We start from the raw sequence: 17,220 nt of genomic DNA, 5'->3' as shown, positions 1-17,220 counted from the left end.
CCCTAGGAGGTGTTTCCAGACAGCTCACTTCTACGTGGAGGACAGCAGCTCGCCTCGCGTCGTCCCCAATGACAGCTTCCCTGTCATCGCCATCCCAGGTGAGCCGGTTCACCCTCAGGGTCTTGACCCCTCTTCCCCTGGTTTGCAGAGAGACCCAGAGGTCGCTCAGGGTGGCGTCCCTGACCACCGAGGAGTGGGTTGCAAAGCCGAGTGTGGACCCCCTCCTCCCCCCCCACATCTCTTTATGTTTACTGTGTTTTTCTCGCAATGTTTGAGGACGGCAGGTGGCATAGCGGCTAGAGCCGTGTTCTTGCTGTTGACTGTTAGTTAGGATGTCCACCTGTGCCAATGGGTAAATCAGTGCCAAGTGCTATGTTGAAAGTTAACTTGGATAACAATACGAGATAAAAAAAAAAGGTTTTGTTATTTTTCTCTGCGTTTACCTCCACGTTTATTAATTAATCTGATACGTTTCTCCAAAGTGACTTGCAATTTTTTGGTGCCTATGATTATTTACCATTTGTACGGCTGGGTAATTTTACTGGAGCAATTTTAGGGTAAGTGCCTTGCTCAAGGGTGCTACAGTATGAGTCAGGATTCGAACCTTCTCTCAGTGCTGTACCAAAGCTTTGCTCAGCACTTTATTCGTTTGATCATAAATGTCATAGTATATCTGTAAATCTTATTGCCTTCAGTGAAAATCAGTAAGAGACACAGCATCAATGGCACCAGAAGGGAATATGTGACAGGTCCTAACCCTAATCCGCTTTCATTAAAATTCCATCCTCTTCATGTCAGAGGTGCTCGTACTTGAACATCACACCATTATTCCTGCAGTTTGTGATGAGGCCATTGGTTTGGGTCACGGCTGTGTGGCGCCGAATATTTCTTTTAATAAGATTTGCATCTGCTTAGAGTGTAATCGGTGTTTTTATTTTCCGAGCACACACACAGCTGTGGGTGAGGCCACCATACAAGACATAAACACACACACACAGAGTCATTGTTCTAGTATCTTCTCTAGCGCTCTGCAAACACCTGAACCTCCCTGAAGCTCTGCTTCTGCCCGAGGTACGAGGGGCTCTAAAGATGTTTTCTCCAGGCTTTGTTGGTTACAGTCAGCAATTCTCCAATCTTGTTTCCTTGGCAGAAGAACACATAGTTCTTTTCATTTCAGCATTTATTATCACGACCTTTCAAAAGCTTTTAAATGACAAATTATATTCTAAACATGTACATTTATCTCCTGCACCGCTCTCCCACAGTGATTAATCTCCTGTAAGCCGTAGCGTGCTTTATGTGCACTTTTATGTGCGGTCTTTATGTCGTACCGTGGGTTTTGCTCGTATCCTGTGCCAGATGACTGACGGGGACCGATTCGGCCCGTTGAGCTCAGCAGGGGATCCAGTTAGGGCCATACATCACTGGACTTGGGACACATGCCCCAAATTGTTTATTGAACTAGAGGTGCTCCTGCGCACGTTTATGTTCCATACTCCATTAAGTAAGGTGTTCACAAGTTTTTTTAGCTGGTCAAAATATTCTTATTTTTTAGCTATCTTAAACTGTAAGTTCAGTGCTGGAATTCATTTATAAAGTGTTATATATTTATTTGTAAAGGCATATAAACAAATACCCACAAAACTTATTATTAACCTTTCTTCACACAAAACTTTTGTCCAAGGTGACTTTAAATGTTAGTTGTTCAGCTTTTGTAATGATTTACCCATTTGTATGGCTGGGTGGTTTCTACTGTATTAATTCAGGGTATGTATCTTTATTAGCAGTGGCTGCAGTAGGGGTGGGATTCAAACCCATGACTTTCTGAATGCACAGCAGGGGCTCTAAGCTCCGCACCACCTGTTGGCAATAAGGGCTTCATCACAACTGGGTTTCTCTTTGACAGGACCTCACACTGTCTTTGACCGTCAGTTACAACCAGTCGTATTAATTTACATTCTAAGTTCTTTAAATTTTATGGACATGTGTAATGACTACTGTCACCTAAAATGTCTCAGACTGAGCTTGATAGCAGTGCAGTGCAGCAGCCAAGGCCTTGCGATGTCTGTTACAGGCTGCATGCCAGCGATCTCCCCTCGTCCACCTGAGAGTGGCACTGTGCAGTGTTGATGTGTGCAGAACCTTCATGCCAAAGTTACAGCACCGTAGTCTGTACTGTTTAGCCTGTCAAAGGCTCCTTGGCTTCGGAGCCCAGCACTGGCGTTACACTGAAAGAGGAGGAACAGGGTTTGAGCGGAGGTGTAGAACAGCAGATGCAGAGTGTGAGAAGAGGGCAGACTGCGGGGCCCCAGCACTTGAGAATGAGAGCACTGGAGAATTCCAGGCCTCGGGCCCCCAGAATGTAGATCGCTGCCCCAAGGGGGTTGCGGGAGGTGGGAGAGATTGAGAAGGACAGGGTGGGACGGAGATTCATAAGGCAGAGAGGGAGACGTGCTTGGAACGGGGGGAGGCCGTTGGGGCTCAGCTGAAGCCGGGTTGACTTTTGCCATGTCGGCAGCCTGTTGTTCCGTTCAGTTTTGTTTTTATAGAGTGCTTCTTCTCATTTGATGCAGAGCACCAAACAAAAGATTTAACGGGACAGAACAGTGACGATGTATGGCTGAATTTGTCAAGTAAGCTGGATGGCAGTTGAGAAGAGGAAAACAAAAAACTCCCAAAAATAAACCTTTGGGTGTCCAAGTGCCAGTGTCTGCCCACCCCGTCCGGGCATCCTAATGTGGGGGCACTTAACCTGTTTAGGTATATCCATGGTTATAAGACCATTATATATAGTATATAAGTAGCAGAAGGCTAGAATCCATGGTCCTGTCCCAGGTTCATCTGTCCAGCCTTATTTTGGTGCTCGTGTCATCAGATTGTGACCGACACCAAGACCTGCTGTCATATCATGGTGTTTCTCAGCTCAACACACTCCCTTATTGATAGTCGATGTAGAAACAGCACGTTCACATTTTGTGTGAAATCACAAACCGGCGGCAGAACGGGCGTTCAGAGCGTTCCCGTTAACGATGCATATTAAAGAGGCACTTTTATCTTGGCATCGATAAGAGGTGCGGAAGATGGGGAAACCTCAGCAGGGTATTTGTTTATAGGGAAGTGACATGTTGTGCAGGGTGAAGTCAGCCCACAGTCACCGTCCTGGAAATAGTCAGTGGTTTCTGAGGAAAGAAAACAGCAAAGTAGCACTAATTCAGTTTATTATTTCACTATGTTGTCTCTACAGTTCATCTGTAATGCTGTAACATTATTTTGTGGTTGTAAATGATTGATGAGATTGCAAGAGCTATGTTTACTTGGCCATACTTTTTAATTTTAATTTATTATCCATTATGTTCTTTGGCTCTGGCATTATTTGCTTAGAGCGCTGAATGACCTGTGAGTTTAAAGTCAGACTGTTGGGTTGGTTTTGCGCGATGGTGTTTGAATCTCTCCAAAATATATAAGTGTTTGCTTGTGTGATTTGGTGAATACGGTGTCAGTCAAAAGTTTGAGTGTAACTGGGCAACATGGGCAATTACTGTGTGGGACAAACTGGACAGATTGGTGAAAGCACAGTAACGCATGAGTGTCCTGCATCTCTCTTAGGACACGATGCCTCATTTCCCGATCAAACTCGTTCATCGAATGTTGCATGTGTTTCCAGCTGTTGCACTCAAACTGCTGAAGGTAGAGCTGGGAGTTCTCAGGCCTCAACTGGCTGGTAGTTAAAGGCATTGAGAGCTGCTGCAGGAGTCAAAAAAAAAACTGACAACAACAATAATGTGGGCTCAAATCCCACGCTTACCACCAGTGTAAACAAAATCTGTATCACATCCTTAATTGCAGATTTTAGAAACATTAGAAACACATCAGTATTAATTCAATTAAGTCAGAGCAACTTTTAAAGCATGATGTCTTAACATTTGTAAGTCACCTTGGTCAAGCAGCTAAATAGCAGTTACTGAACAGTAAAAATATAAATTCTGTAAAGTGGTGTGTGGTGTGCAAATAAACAAACGTGCGTCACTTTCTCAGGGGCTTCGATCCACATGCCCTGTGTGTCCAGGGTTATCGCAGACAGAGTGAAAACTCCGCAGGAATGCAGCTCTTCCCATCGGGAGACACCTCGCATGAACGCGTGTGGTGGAAGGTGCTGGTTAATAACAATCAATAACAATCGTACGTCGCTTTGGAGTAAAGCGTCTGCAAAGCGTCTCATCTCCATCAGGAGATGAGAACCGTGGGTCCGGGTGGGAGGTGTGACAAAGCGTTTGGAGAGGATACTCACCGGAGCAGCATATGTGAGAGTAATGACTCCACTGCTGGGCGTGCTAATTGTCTCCCCAGGACCTCCCTAATCTCTTCTTAAATGTGCCACTGCTTTTTTTCTAAACCACACAAAAATATGGCTGCCAGGCAAGATCTTTATTCACTGAGTGCAGAGCATGCGCCACTTTGGATTTTAGCGGGAGTCTGCGTTGGCCGAGGGAGGCAGGACATGGATGTGTGACATTTACATTACGTTTATTTCTTTAACTACTCTTTTCTGCGAAGTGACTTACAATGGTAAGCTATACACTGATTTATCTATTCATACAGCAGTGTAATTTTTACTGCATCAATTTAGGATAGAGATCTTCGTCAGGGTTACTGCACCTGGAGGTGGGATTTAAGCTCAACCTTTTAAGTGCAAGGTGACAGATCCAACACCTCTGTCGCTTGCTGCCCCTATGAGAGATGAAGATGTGTTTGGGTGCCGTGGGGGGCACAGTGCTGAGGTTGGGGGGCTTGCGGTTAGTTGGGGAATCCTGGGAAAAGAGGCTGTTTTGTACAAGCTGAATACAGTAATGCTTCTTGATGGAGTTCAGCCTCCCGCAAACCAGAGGTCTGGAGCAAGAAGACGCAAAAGAATTACACACACACACACACACACACACACACACACACACACACACACACACACACACACACATTTTCAGAACCGCTTGTCCCATACGGGGTCGCGGGGAACCGGAGCCAACCCGGTAACACAGGGCGTAAGGCCGGAGGGGGAGTGGACACACCCAGGACGGGACGCCAGTCCATCGCAAGGCACCCCAAGCGGGACTCAAACCCCAGACCCACCGGAGAGCAGGACTGTGGTCCAACCCACTGCGCCACCACACCCCGCAAAAGAATTACATTACTGAAAATTATTATTATTTTTGTTGTTACCATTTAATTATTCACACACTCATTTTTCAGATCTTTTTATTAAATATTTCTTAAGTATGACAGAACTGTATCAACTTTACGTAAAGTGTTGTTTTTCACTCCGAATGGGGTATAAACAGTTTAATGTAAAATCTTATTTCACTCTCGGGCTTTACCTGGAGGTACATACATTTACATTTATTTGTTTAGCTGATGCCTTTCCCCGAAAAAACTGTGAATGTGAGGTTTGTATACTGAGAAATTTACAATGGTTTACCCATTTACACAGCTTTGTAATTTTTACTGGATCAGTTTGGGCTAAGTACCCTGCTCAAGGGTAATAAAGCAGGAAGTGGGATTTAAACTCAAGTCTTTTGATTGAAATGTGACTGCTGGAACCACTGTATGCTTAACGTATAGCTGCCATTAAAGCGGCACTTTACTTGCGCTCGTGGCTCTGTGCCGTTAACAGCGATTTGCACAGAGTTGCTTCAGTTTGACGTGTCCCAGTAAACGTTATGAACTGAATGTAAAAGGTCATAAAAGTGTTTGTTGCATGATTGTCAAAGATTTTTGGAGGCATTTTCCATTAGAATATTTGCCCACGTAACCTCTGGGTTTGTAGACAGAGTTGCGTCCATCAAAGTGTAAAATTGTGGAAGAAAAAGAAGAAATTACACAGTTTGGTGAGGGGACCTGCTGTTGTACCGTTGAGGAATTAACGTAACCTAAATGCTTCAGCTGAAACTTCACCTTTTCAATAGGAAAAATAATCCGATGCTCATGTCTATGGTGATTATTGGTGGTGATGGTGGATGGTGATGATTATTCTTTTTTGCAGATGACATGGATGCCATTGCAGTCAAGCAGTTCATCAAGCACGTCACAGAGCTGTACTCCAACAACCAGCACGGATTCTCGGAGGAGTTTGAGGTGACGTTACCTATGAGCCTGAGCGTTGCGGAAATGCACTTGTGTTGGGGGATCAACCCTTGCAGATCTGTAAATAAACTCTGTGTTTGATGGGTCTGTGAACCGCCACGTGTTGTAAGCACAGACCCGATGCGCGGCGCTCACCGCGTTCCCACTAATGCTGGGAGCAGATGGCAGGAAGGAAGGAGGTCATTCTGCTCGTTTAGACTTCTCCCGGCCGCCTGGTCTGTTCTTGTGGAAATACCACGCTGCGGAACCACCCCGACGCACTGAGCCAGGGTTTTACCATCACTTTCCCTCCGTTGGGGTGATGGAACCGAACCGAGTCACTCCATCAATACCGTACGTGCCCAGGGCCGTTGCGCACTATCGATAGGCGCTGCCCCTGGAACCAGTGGAAAAAACATAGTTGTATTCGACCCTTGAATTTGTGTCTGCTGCCATCTGTGGCCAAGCACTGACTCTTCATGTGGGTTTTCACAGGAAGCTCAGTCAGCGTGTCAGTGCCACCTTGGCGACGGTGATGCTCCAAGACGGATTCCCAAACTCAGCCGCTGCTGAGACATTTGCTTTTAATTTAAAAAAAATCTCTTCATTGGTGGGTGAAAAACCAAGGAAAAAACATATCTTTAAACAGTTACACCCTCGCACCACCCTCTCACCCCACAGTCTTCATGGGTGTCCAGCTTTTTCTTCAAATTACATGTGGAGGGGGGTCTTTGGAGGGGGTGAGCAACTCCTCACCTCCCTTTGACATGCCGTCACCCCCAAAAAAGACTCCGACGCAGCCTTGAGCTCTTCCCAAATCCCCCCGCCCCCCCCCAGCAAGAACGAGAGAGAAAAATGGGGCTTTTCTTGTAGAAACTTTTGTGTTGGTACTGCTTGAGGCATGGGTGGCATGCGTGCGTGCTTGTTCTTTACTGTGGCCTGCTTTGAGCCCCACAGCAGTAGAGAAGAGCTAGCAATGGGGATCAAATGGCCCTTGGCTGGAGCTGTGGGTCTCCCTGACAAGTGGCTTTGCGCCCGGAGAGATGTGAAGAGGGTAGAAAAAGGCACTGAAACTTGGTAGTGGTGGGGGGGCTGCGGTCGGGAAGACTTGGCCAGGGTGAAAACACTCCACCATGAGAAAGGAGGAGAAGAGGAAGAGAAAGGGAACCTGGACAAGGCTGAGAAAGGAGGTGCATGTGAGGGAAAGGTCCTGGGTCTACAAAACAGTGTTTGGGGTGAACTGTACGAGTGTGTAAGTTCCAAATGAGACCATGCTGTGTGAACGGCACTGAACCCTTCATGCACCGGTATACACCTGCTCTGTGTGGTGATGTCATCTCTGTTGAGCGTGTTTGAAAAGAAAGCATTTACAATTTAAGGACAGTGGGCAGCAGGTGGTACCGTGTTTAGAGCTCCTCCTTGCGTGTGCACTTTTAGGTCACAGGTTCGAATCCCAGCTTCCACTGTAGCATCCCTGATCGAGACACTTAACGTGAGCTGCTCCAGCTGAATAAATGGGTAAATTGGTGTAAGTCGTAAATTGGAGAAGAGCACTTGCTGAATGAGTAAATGTACGTTGCAGTTGATTGGCTCAAATCACAATCTCACCACAGTCATGTAAAGGTCAAATAAATGTCTCGAAAGCAAGATGATGTGTGAAAAACGAAATAGCATCAGAGCAGATGGGTGGGGGGGTGGGTTTCTGGAAAGGGTTGAAGTGAGAGCACATTGCCCCAGTGATGAGATGGGGGGGTGGGGTGCGACTACATCGGGGTGCAAGAACACCGAGCTGAGCCACAAGTGCATCTCCTTCCATGAAGACCAGACTGGGAGACTGAAACGGTTGGACCGAGCTCTCGGAAGACTGAAGGAGCCAGACAGCGGTTCACGAGGACTTGTGGGGGGGGGGGGGGGGGGAGGCAAAGCCCTGATTTAGCCATTGTGGGAAGGGGGGTTGATGACACGCGGCGGCACCGGTGGCGTGATGTGCACGGGCTCGATATGCAAGGCTCATCAGCTTTGAAGAACCTGGGCAAGACTGGCTTTCATGCTTAAAACACGCCTTTCCTCCTTTCCGGAAACATCTCCTCTGGCGACAGCTGTCGAAGGCAGAGCGAGCTGAAGTGAGCGGATGTGACACTGTTGCGCTGAGCGTTCCGCAGACACCGCTTCGTGTTTTTGAAAGAGTCCTTCTTGGCCGCCACCGCTGTTGCCGGCCCCCCGTGCGGCGAACACATGTTGGCGAAGCGGCTTGACGGCCAAACCTGGTGGCAAAACGCCTGCCGTCCTGGAAGGGAGCAGGTCCGGCGCGTTGGCGTTGACCTCCGCTCGGCGCGCCTGTAACGGGACCCGGCGTGCAGCCGCATTGGGCCGATACGCAAAGCCGCCGCCATCTGGCCGACATGTCGACAGGTGGTCGTGCGCGCGGCCTCGAAGCGCCCCGATGGCAGAAACCGATCGCATCGCGGGTCTCCTTTACAAAATACGACGTGTCCCTCGGTCCGTCTCGGTGCGCTGGGAAACAGCGTTGACTGAAAAGGGAATCTGCCAGCTTGCAAGCCGCTCAAATAAATAATTGAGCCGGTCGGAGCCAGAAGTGACACCTCGGGAGAAGTAGGATATTGAGTGTCAGCAAACGGCGATTATGTTTCTGTTAAACATGAACTCTATTTTTTTGCTCTTTGTTAAGAAGCAGACACAGGGCTTGTTGGGGCTGTGCTCGTTCAGACTTTACAAAAATGTTGATTTGTTCACCTCTGTGTTGCTGTTAAGCCCCAAACCCAGACTTGCTTTTTTCTCAATTTAGAAATGCAGTCTGATCTCTTTTACATAATTGGCAGTGAAATGTGTTTTATTGTTGTACTCTGCACCAGAAGTTCCCCCTATAAACATGAGTGAAGCATCTCGCTTTCTTCTGCAATGAAAAACAACGCTTTTGTCTGAATGATAGGAATGAATTCTGGAAGGTCTACACACCGTTTTTGGAAATTCTTGTACAGTGTGACACGGTCACCTCTATGAAATATTTTAACTACCGTTGTGCCCTTTGCTCTCTATTTGTATGTGTTTGAATCCCTCAGTGACTCGTTCCTGTCTCTGTGTTGCTGTGACTCGCTCCTACTCTGTTCCGTTGTTAGTCGATAAACAGAGAGGCATTGCTGTTGATCGACATCGTAACAATAAATAAATAATAAATACATACATATACGAAAGGTAAAGCTTGGAGGTTCTCGGTTCTGGCTCCAATGTGGTGGAACGACCTTCCCCTGTCACCCAGAGCTGCGGAAACTCTGTCTACATTCAAGAAGGGTCTGAAAACTCACCTTTTCCGCACCCATTTCGCCCAAGATCTCTCCAGATCATGTACGGTGTAAATGTTCACGCATCGTAACTTCATGAGTATCCCCAGATACAGCCTCTATTCAGCCACTACTCCGGCATTGTATCTGTAGCAGGTAAAAAAAACTAGATTTACCTGAGTCACATGTCTGCAGCCGTGTCTCTTTTTCTTAATGTAATGCATAAGTTGTACTTTTGCTGAGATGTACGTCGCTTTGGACAAAAACGTCTGCTAAACAAATAAATGTAAATGTAAATATACATGCACATAAAGATTAGCAGTCATGGAGAAGATTGTTAAGATGACACCAAGTAGGATTTGGGTGCCACGGTGGCGGTCGCTCGCTGAGGGCCGCAGCTGCTCCGCGCACCGAGGAGCGCCGGGAGGGGGTGTCGGTGCCGGGGGAGGGGAGTGGGGGGGGGGGGGGCAACAGATGGCACGGGGCACGGAATATTCCCCTGGTGCTCTCTGTCACAAAAAGAAACATGCACACTTGACATGGTGTGTTGCGAGCTGGAGAACGCCCTTCGCTGCTCGAACCCTGTTCTTCTATAATAGCAGAAAATGGTCTGTATTGTTAGTGCTGACGGCGGAACAAATGCACATCCATTACACCGACTTTGTGACAGTTTGTAGCCATCAACTGTCAAACCCCTTCTTTTGGGCTGTGACCTCACCTCATCTACAGCACCAGTGAAAGTGCGAGTACACCTGGCCAAGGGTCTCCGGTTCACTTGAAACACCTGTCTTTGGACTGTGGGAGGAAACCAGAGCACCCAGAGGGAACCTACACAAACACAGGGAGAACATGCAAATTCCACACAGACTGAGCAGGGCTGGAACCCACAATGCAGGCACTGTGTGGCACCAGTGCTACCCACTGAGCCGCCACATAGCCCAAGCTCCCTACCAAAATGCCTTGAGGGAAAAAGTAGTTTCAAGATGCGCTCAGACTTTTGACTGGTATGTTGTCTGTCGCTGCTCTGCTGCGACGTAAAGTCTCGAGCTTTTTTAACGCGGTGAAAAAGCAGCATGAGGGAAGTGCGTCTCACGAAAAGATCCGGCGTGCGCTCCTCCTCCTGCGAAGCCCCGGGGCGAATCGCAATCCAACTCGGCCCCCTTTTCCCCACTCTCCGTCTCCGTAGGAAGTGCAGCGGTGCACGGCGGACATGAAGATCACGTCGGAGCATTCCAACCACCCTGACAACAAGCACAAGAACAGATACATCAACATCGTGGCATGTGAGTGGATGGGAGTCGCTCCGCTCTCGTGCAGCCGGGCTCGATTTAAAGGGAATTAAAGGCTTGCCGCCTTCTTCTTCTCCCCTAGATGATCACAGCAGGGTGAAGCTGCGCCCGCTGGCTGGCAAGGACGCCAAACACAGCGACTACATCAATGCCAACTTCGTCGACGTGAGTGTCTCCTCCTGTCGGGCGCCGCATGGGGACGGCTGCCTCCTAACCGGCTGTGTGCCTGTGCCTGTGCGTCCTACAGGGATACAACAAGCCTAAGGCCTACATCGCCGCTCAAGGGCCTCTCAAGTCCACCTTTGAAGACTTCTGGAGGATGATTTGGGAGCAGAACACAAGCATCATCGTCATGATCACGAACCTGGTGGAGAAGGGAAGGGTACGTGAACACGCGGCGGCCCGCTCTCGCTCTTTAGCGTCGCTGCGTGTGCTTCTCGTAAGGTAGCATCAGAACTAAACGCGGTCCTCTGACACGGCAACGCAAACGTTAACCGCGTTCAGGTAATTTCTCCGTGTTAATTTTCTATTCTTCATCATTCCTTTTAGTGCAGAATGTAATTATTCCTGCAGCTGGGTATTTTACTGGAGCCGTTCAGGTGCAAATGCTCAGGTACAGAGATGCTCGAAAGTATGTGAACCTTGTAGGGATGGTCATTATTCTTGTATAAAACGTTAACATGAACGTATAAAATCTTCAACTTTTAAAATGAGTAAATGACTATGATCTGCACCCCTGACTCTACTTTCTACTTGGTTTATCCAGCTCAACTTGGGCTTTGCTTATTTTTACACCTTTACACTGCTTGTGTGTTTCTACTACACACACGATTTCCTCTAAAAAACGCATGGAATTGATCGTTACACACCTGTTATGTCACGTGAGAAACACTGATTCTCAGTAAATACCCATTTTGACACAAATAGCACAGAATGGGGGCAGCAGGTTAGAGCCAACCTGAATGTCTCAAGTTCAAATCCCACCGCCTGCTGCAGAACCCTTAATCAAGTTATTCACCTTAAATTGCTGCAGTAAAAATTACCCAGCTGTATAAATGGGTAAATCTGTGTAAGTAGTTTAACGCTGTAAGTCTCTTTATAGACAACTGTCAGTTAAGTGAAAAAATGTAACACAATAAGTGCATACAGCAGAGTTACTTACAGGGTTCTGTATGGTTATATCTAAGTAAAATATGCATAAAAATGGAAATGGGGTATCTAGGCGTAGCTGGATTAAATTATTTACTATCTTGATGCTTACAGCAGTAATTGTAATTACTGCTAATTACAGTAATTGTAATAGTTACGGAATTTAATGTCCATTGAAATTACAGCAATTGTAATTAGCAGTATTTGTAATAGTAATGGAATGTATGGAATTTAATGTCCATTCAGTCCTGAATGTGGATATTAATGTTCTTCATGGGTTGATGAGGGACACCACTCAAAGGTCCTGCAGCTGGGCCTGGGCTGGTATCTGCACCTTAAGGTTCTCAGTTCACATCAGCTTTCCTGTCCTCTCTGTAGACGATACATGCTTGTGTGCGGTCTTGATTTTTTCGACTGCTTTGCCCACCCCCCCGCAGAGGAAATGTGACCAGTACTGGCCAACGGAGAACAGCGAGGAGTACGGGAACATTGTGGTGACCCTGAAGAGCACCAAAGTGCACGCCTGCTACACAGTGAGGCGCTTCACAGTGCGCAACACCAAAGTGAAAAAGGTCAGATTTGTTCATCCTTCGACCGCCTGCCTCCAAATGCTCCTTGACTCATGACATATACGACTTAGATCAAAACCGGACCCTCGGTAGCAGTCCCGTCACCCTTATTGTATTATGTTTGAGTCATCAAACGCCGACCGCCCCTCCACCTGTTCGATAACGTGGACTGATTACGGTGCCGCAAAGCGCCACTTTTCTTATTGAATCAGTGAGTTTACCTCTCAGTGATCACGTTGCATTTAGGACAAATGTTTATTAACCGAATGTTTCCTTTGTAGGGGGCGTGGTGGCGCAGTGGGTTGGACCACAGTCCTGCTCTCTGGTGGGTCTGGGGTTCGAGTCCCGCTTGGGGTGCCTTGTGGCGGACTGGCGTCCCGTCCTGGGTGTGTCCCCCTCCCCTTTCGGCCTTGTGCCCTGTGTTACTGGGTAGGCTCCGTGACCCCGTATGGGACAAGCGGTTCTGAAAATGTGTGTGTGTGTGTGTTTCCTTTGTCATTCCGCTGCAGCTTATTTTCACTTATACTAGCTAGCGTGTGGGAAAAGTGAGTGTTCTAGTGGTGCGCTGAAGAAAAAGCGAAAAAAAAGACTTAGAAGTGAAAGTGAAAATAACAGTGCGGCCTGAAAATTTTATGTGCCGTACGGTATTTATATTCTTATTATTCTACATTAGTGTTATTTTAACATCATTAATGTGAAGTCAGTGAAGAATGTAAGAAAGTCCTATTATACAATGTAGCATTCGTGCATGTCAGTGATTTATACATCGGTATGGTTCATATGGATTCGCAACTCATAACGAAGTCAACCTTAGGTGAGGTTGTCGGAACGGAACCCCGTCGTAAGTCAGGGATCGCCTGCCTGTGAAAACATCTACATATTTGTTCAGTAAGACACCCATTTGATGCCATTTCATTGTTGCTCATGGAGCTTCTGATTTTTTGGGTCTCGAGATGGTGATCCTCAACTGTGTCCTATTTCTTTTTCTCCTGTTCGTCTGCAATGAATGTGTCTGTCATCGCTCTGCAGGGCCAGAAGGGGAACCCAAAGGGGCGGCAGAACGAGCGCACGGTGATCCAGTACCACTACACGCAGTGGCCCGACATGGGGGTGCCGGAGTACACGCTGCCCGTCCTCACTTTCGTACGGCGGTCCTCCGCCGCACAGACGCCGGATATGGGGCCAATGGTTGTACACTGCAGGTACGGGTCGCTGCTGTAAGAACACCTGTCCTGCACGGGTTGCTACTGGAGTGTACCAAGCAGGTTAAAGGTAAAACATGCAGCGTTGTATTAAACTGCAGACAGGGACCGCCAAACCCCACAGGACATGCTGGCCTGGTGCCGCAAAAGTGGTGATGCTGAGTCCGTATGTCACCGAGTCGAACCTCTACATTTGTCTTTATGGAAGTCCATATTGCCATTTCTTCTCGTTGACATCTCGTTCCTGAGACTGAAGAACCAGGGCGCAGCATTATGTCATTTTTATGAATGTTTACGCAAATATTCATACTTAATATGTACTTCCAATTTCCAGTGCCCCTAACAGGCCATTTGTCCTTTGGGAGCGCTGTCTCTGTGCTACCTGACAGACATTAAGCTCACAAATAATTGCCAGGTAAATGGCAGGCTGTAATTTTCCGATGCACTCATGCCATCCAGTGGAAAAAAAATGACTAATGATGTTCCCGGGAAGTTCACCGCAGCGAGAGTAATGGTCCTGGCATCTCCTGCGCGCAGCACTGAGATAATGACCCTCCGAGGTGAACACACTCCTTTTTTCACAGCCAGGGGGTGTCACATTGTTGCCACTTCCACATCACGCCTTTTGCTGACCTGCTGTCACATCACTGCAAACTCTTCTTTCTGGCCGTACGGTTTCCTCTGTTTATCCTCCGAGTTAATCCTTGTTGGCCTGGATGTGTGTATTATAGCGCATGTGTGTGTGGGCCAGCAGGTGGAGTAGTAGTTGGAGCCGCTGCCACCTTCCACTTAAAGGATCAAAGATCGAATCACACGTCTGCTGTATCACACTTGATTAAAGTATTTACCTGCCTTGATCTTGTAAAAATACCCAGTTGTATAAATAGGCAAATCATTACAAGTAGCTTCACACTGTAAGTTGGTCTGGAGGAAAGTGGGAGGTAAATGAATTGAGAATAATACATTGGTACGTTGAGCATGTCGTGAAAATGAATGAATGAGAAATGTAAATACATCCCATACAGAACATCGCACAATAAACAGAATATGTTTGATATATATTTATTTAAATTTTATGTGGGTTATTTGCGATGTATTTTGCTTCCAAGTGGGGAAGTGAAACGGGGTGCTGCCTGTCAGTGCGGTGGGGTGTGGGCTGGAGGACTGACGAACAGGCACTTGTGTCTCCTGCAGCGCGGGCGTGGGCAGAACGGGGACCTACATCGTCATCGACAGCATGCTCCAGCAGATCAAGGACAAAAGCACAGTCAACGTCCTGGGCTTCCTCAAACACATTCGCACCCAGCGCAACTATCTCGTTCAGACGGAGGTAGGCCGTGTGCAGACCCCACCCACCTGCATGGTGCACCTTCCTCACCTTGTGGGGACGGTCCTGATGATGGCATCCCCACAAGGACGGTGAAGACCAATCAGTAGACCTTGTGCGATGTCTGTCCTCATGAGCTAAAGTGCCTGTTTTAATGAATCTGTTTTACCTTGACTTGGAACGGCCCTTAATGAAAGTGAGGGGATTGGATGGGAGAGAGTGTTTTTTTTTTTCCCCCCCAAAACACCTCTACAGCTTTTGCATAATTGAACAAAATATTTATTTCTTTAAGACCCCAGAATAATAGTAAAACCAACGTGTTGTGTGTGTGCGCTGCTGTCTGTCTGTCCTCCTCTCATCCAGCAATCCCTCCACTCCTCATTTCTCACCAGCTGATCCATCACATTCTTCCACAGTATCACCGTTCGCCTTTCGCTTTCTGCTCCCTTCTCTCCTCATTTCTTTTTGAACGTGCATCATAGGCGCAGCAGATGGCGTAGTGGTTAGAGCTGCCACTTTGCAGTGAAAAAGTCCCACGTTCAAATGCCCACACCTGCTCTAGTACCCTTGACCAAGGTACTTACCTTGAATTAATACAGTGAAAATTGTCCAGCTGTATAAAAGAGCGAATCATCATAAGTAGCCAGTGTACAAACTTAGTATCATCAGTCACTTTGCACAACAGAGCCATATAAATAATCACACTGTGATTCTTATACAAAGCAGTGATTTGTCACAGAACTACTGCAGGACCAAACGCACAACTGTTCCTCACATTGGAGGGTGGCATCTTAAAATTCTGTGGCTAAAGAGCATTGACTGGTGTTTTGTGTAGCCGATCACGCTGTACCAGTTTGTTCGGGACACAGGAAGCGTTTGGGAAATTACTCCTGACATGTTCTGCCATGTTCGTCGTGAAATATGTATGAGGCCATTTAGTATCCTGATGAAACGCTTGATCGTGTCTGATGAATCGGGAGCATAAATGTAAGCCGAGGGGCCGACAGTGGGGGCCGCGATGCAGCACTGGGCTCACGGGCTGCTGCGCTCCGTCCCCCCCGTGCAGGAGCAGTACATCTTCATCCACGATGCCTTGACAGAAGCCATCCTTGGCAAAGAAACCGAAGTGCTTGCCAGTCAGCTCCACAGCTACGTGAACAGCATCCTCACGCCGGGCCTGGGGGGCAAGACCCGTCTGGAGAAGCAGTTTAAGGTCAGCGGAACCCACCGAAACACACACACACACACACATGCACGCACGCACGCACGCACACACACACACACACACACACCGCTCTCAGCCCTCCCTGACGACATTCTCAATTTTTCCGATTTTTTTCTGAATTTTAGAGACATAATTGGTTATGCTTCAAAGGTGGCCCATTAGTATCCTTGTGTTTTTAATTCAGCTCTTTTTAACAAAAGCAGTACCAAAGAAATGAGTTAAAAAGTAAAAGTAAAAAAAAAGGCACTTATGAGTCACACTGTGGATGGCTGTTGTCATAGCAACCAAGACCTCCTTTTGCAGCAGGAGATCCACGTTGTTGCTGAAGGTAAAAGTGTGAGCACGTGTTAAATGACTCCCATTATTCCTGCAATAAATTTGATTCACGTTTTGGTCATGACGGACGGAGTGTGTTCTCGTAAAGAGAACTCTCTCCGCTGTGTTTTACGGTAATTAAGAATTGAAATCCAGCCTGGATTTGAGAATTATTTCTACAACCCACAGATCATGTCTCAGGGCTCTCTAACTGCAGCTATTTTAAGGTGGTGTTGACACGACGTCACATACAGATAATTTAGTTTTGTTTTCTTCGGGTTTCCTGCGAAACGACATGCTGCACCTAGAGGATCCTGCAAATGAACCCGGCGTCCTGCGCCTAACGAAGTGCAAAAGCATAACCGGCAAAGACGACTTTCATTCCTCTAATGAGTCAGTCAGTCAGTTCTATTTTGGGATGGGGCAACGGTTGCTGAACGAGTGGTAGCACATAATAATAATAATAATGATAACATAATTGTAAGTATAATTATAACGCCGGGGTGTGCCCTCCTACCCACAGAAAACATTTGCTGCTAACAGGTCTGGGAAAACATGTCACAGTCAGTGCGTCCTGCCTGTGCATTGTCCACATGCCCTGTCTCATGTCCACTGCCTGGGACTTGTACCTCCCTCTGTTGGTTTACTGTGTGAATTTATGCAGCTGTATATTTTGGGATGCACAGATTTTGTTTTGCGCTGCTCTGTTACTCCAAACACTATATATTTTT

The 17,220-nt window shown here is 47.2% G+C and overlaps 1 protein-coding gene across 2 annotated transcripts in view; it reads left to right on the top strand.

The window, feature by feature from the left end:
* Positions 1-17,220, top strand: part of LOC108923360 (receptor-type tyrosine-protein phosphatase gamma-like) — a 209,330-nt gene that overhangs the window by 184,571 nt on the left and 7,539 nt on the right. For both annotated transcript variants that reach the window (XM_029247989.1, XM_029247988.1), the window contains exons 14-22: positions 7-98; positions 6,035-6,126; positions 10,600-10,696; positions 10,785-10,867; positions 10,950-11,084; positions 12,289-12,423; positions 13,450-13,622; positions 14,817-14,952; positions 16,016-16,162. In XM_029247989.1, the coding sequence (XP_029103822.1) occupies positions 7-98; positions 6,035-6,126; positions 10,600-10,696; positions 10,785-10,867; positions 10,950-11,084; positions 12,289-12,423; positions 13,450-13,622; positions 14,817-14,952; positions 16,016-16,162 (1,090 nt within the window). The remainder of the gene's footprint in view (positions 1-6; positions 99-6,034; positions 6,127-10,599; positions 10,697-10,784; positions 10,868-10,949; positions 11,085-12,288; positions 12,424-13,449; positions 13,623-14,816; positions 14,953-16,015; positions 16,163-17,220) is intronic.

The sequence above is a fragment of the Scleropages formosus genome, chromosome 22, assembly GCF_900964775.1.
Source record: "Scleropages formosus chromosome 22, fSclFor1.1, whole genome shotgun sequence".
NCBI classification, from domain to species: domain Eukaryota; kingdom Metazoa; phylum Chordata; class Actinopteri; order Osteoglossiformes; family Osteoglossidae; genus Scleropages; species Scleropages formosus.
This window is presented reverse-complemented; position numbering and strand designations above follow the sequence as displayed.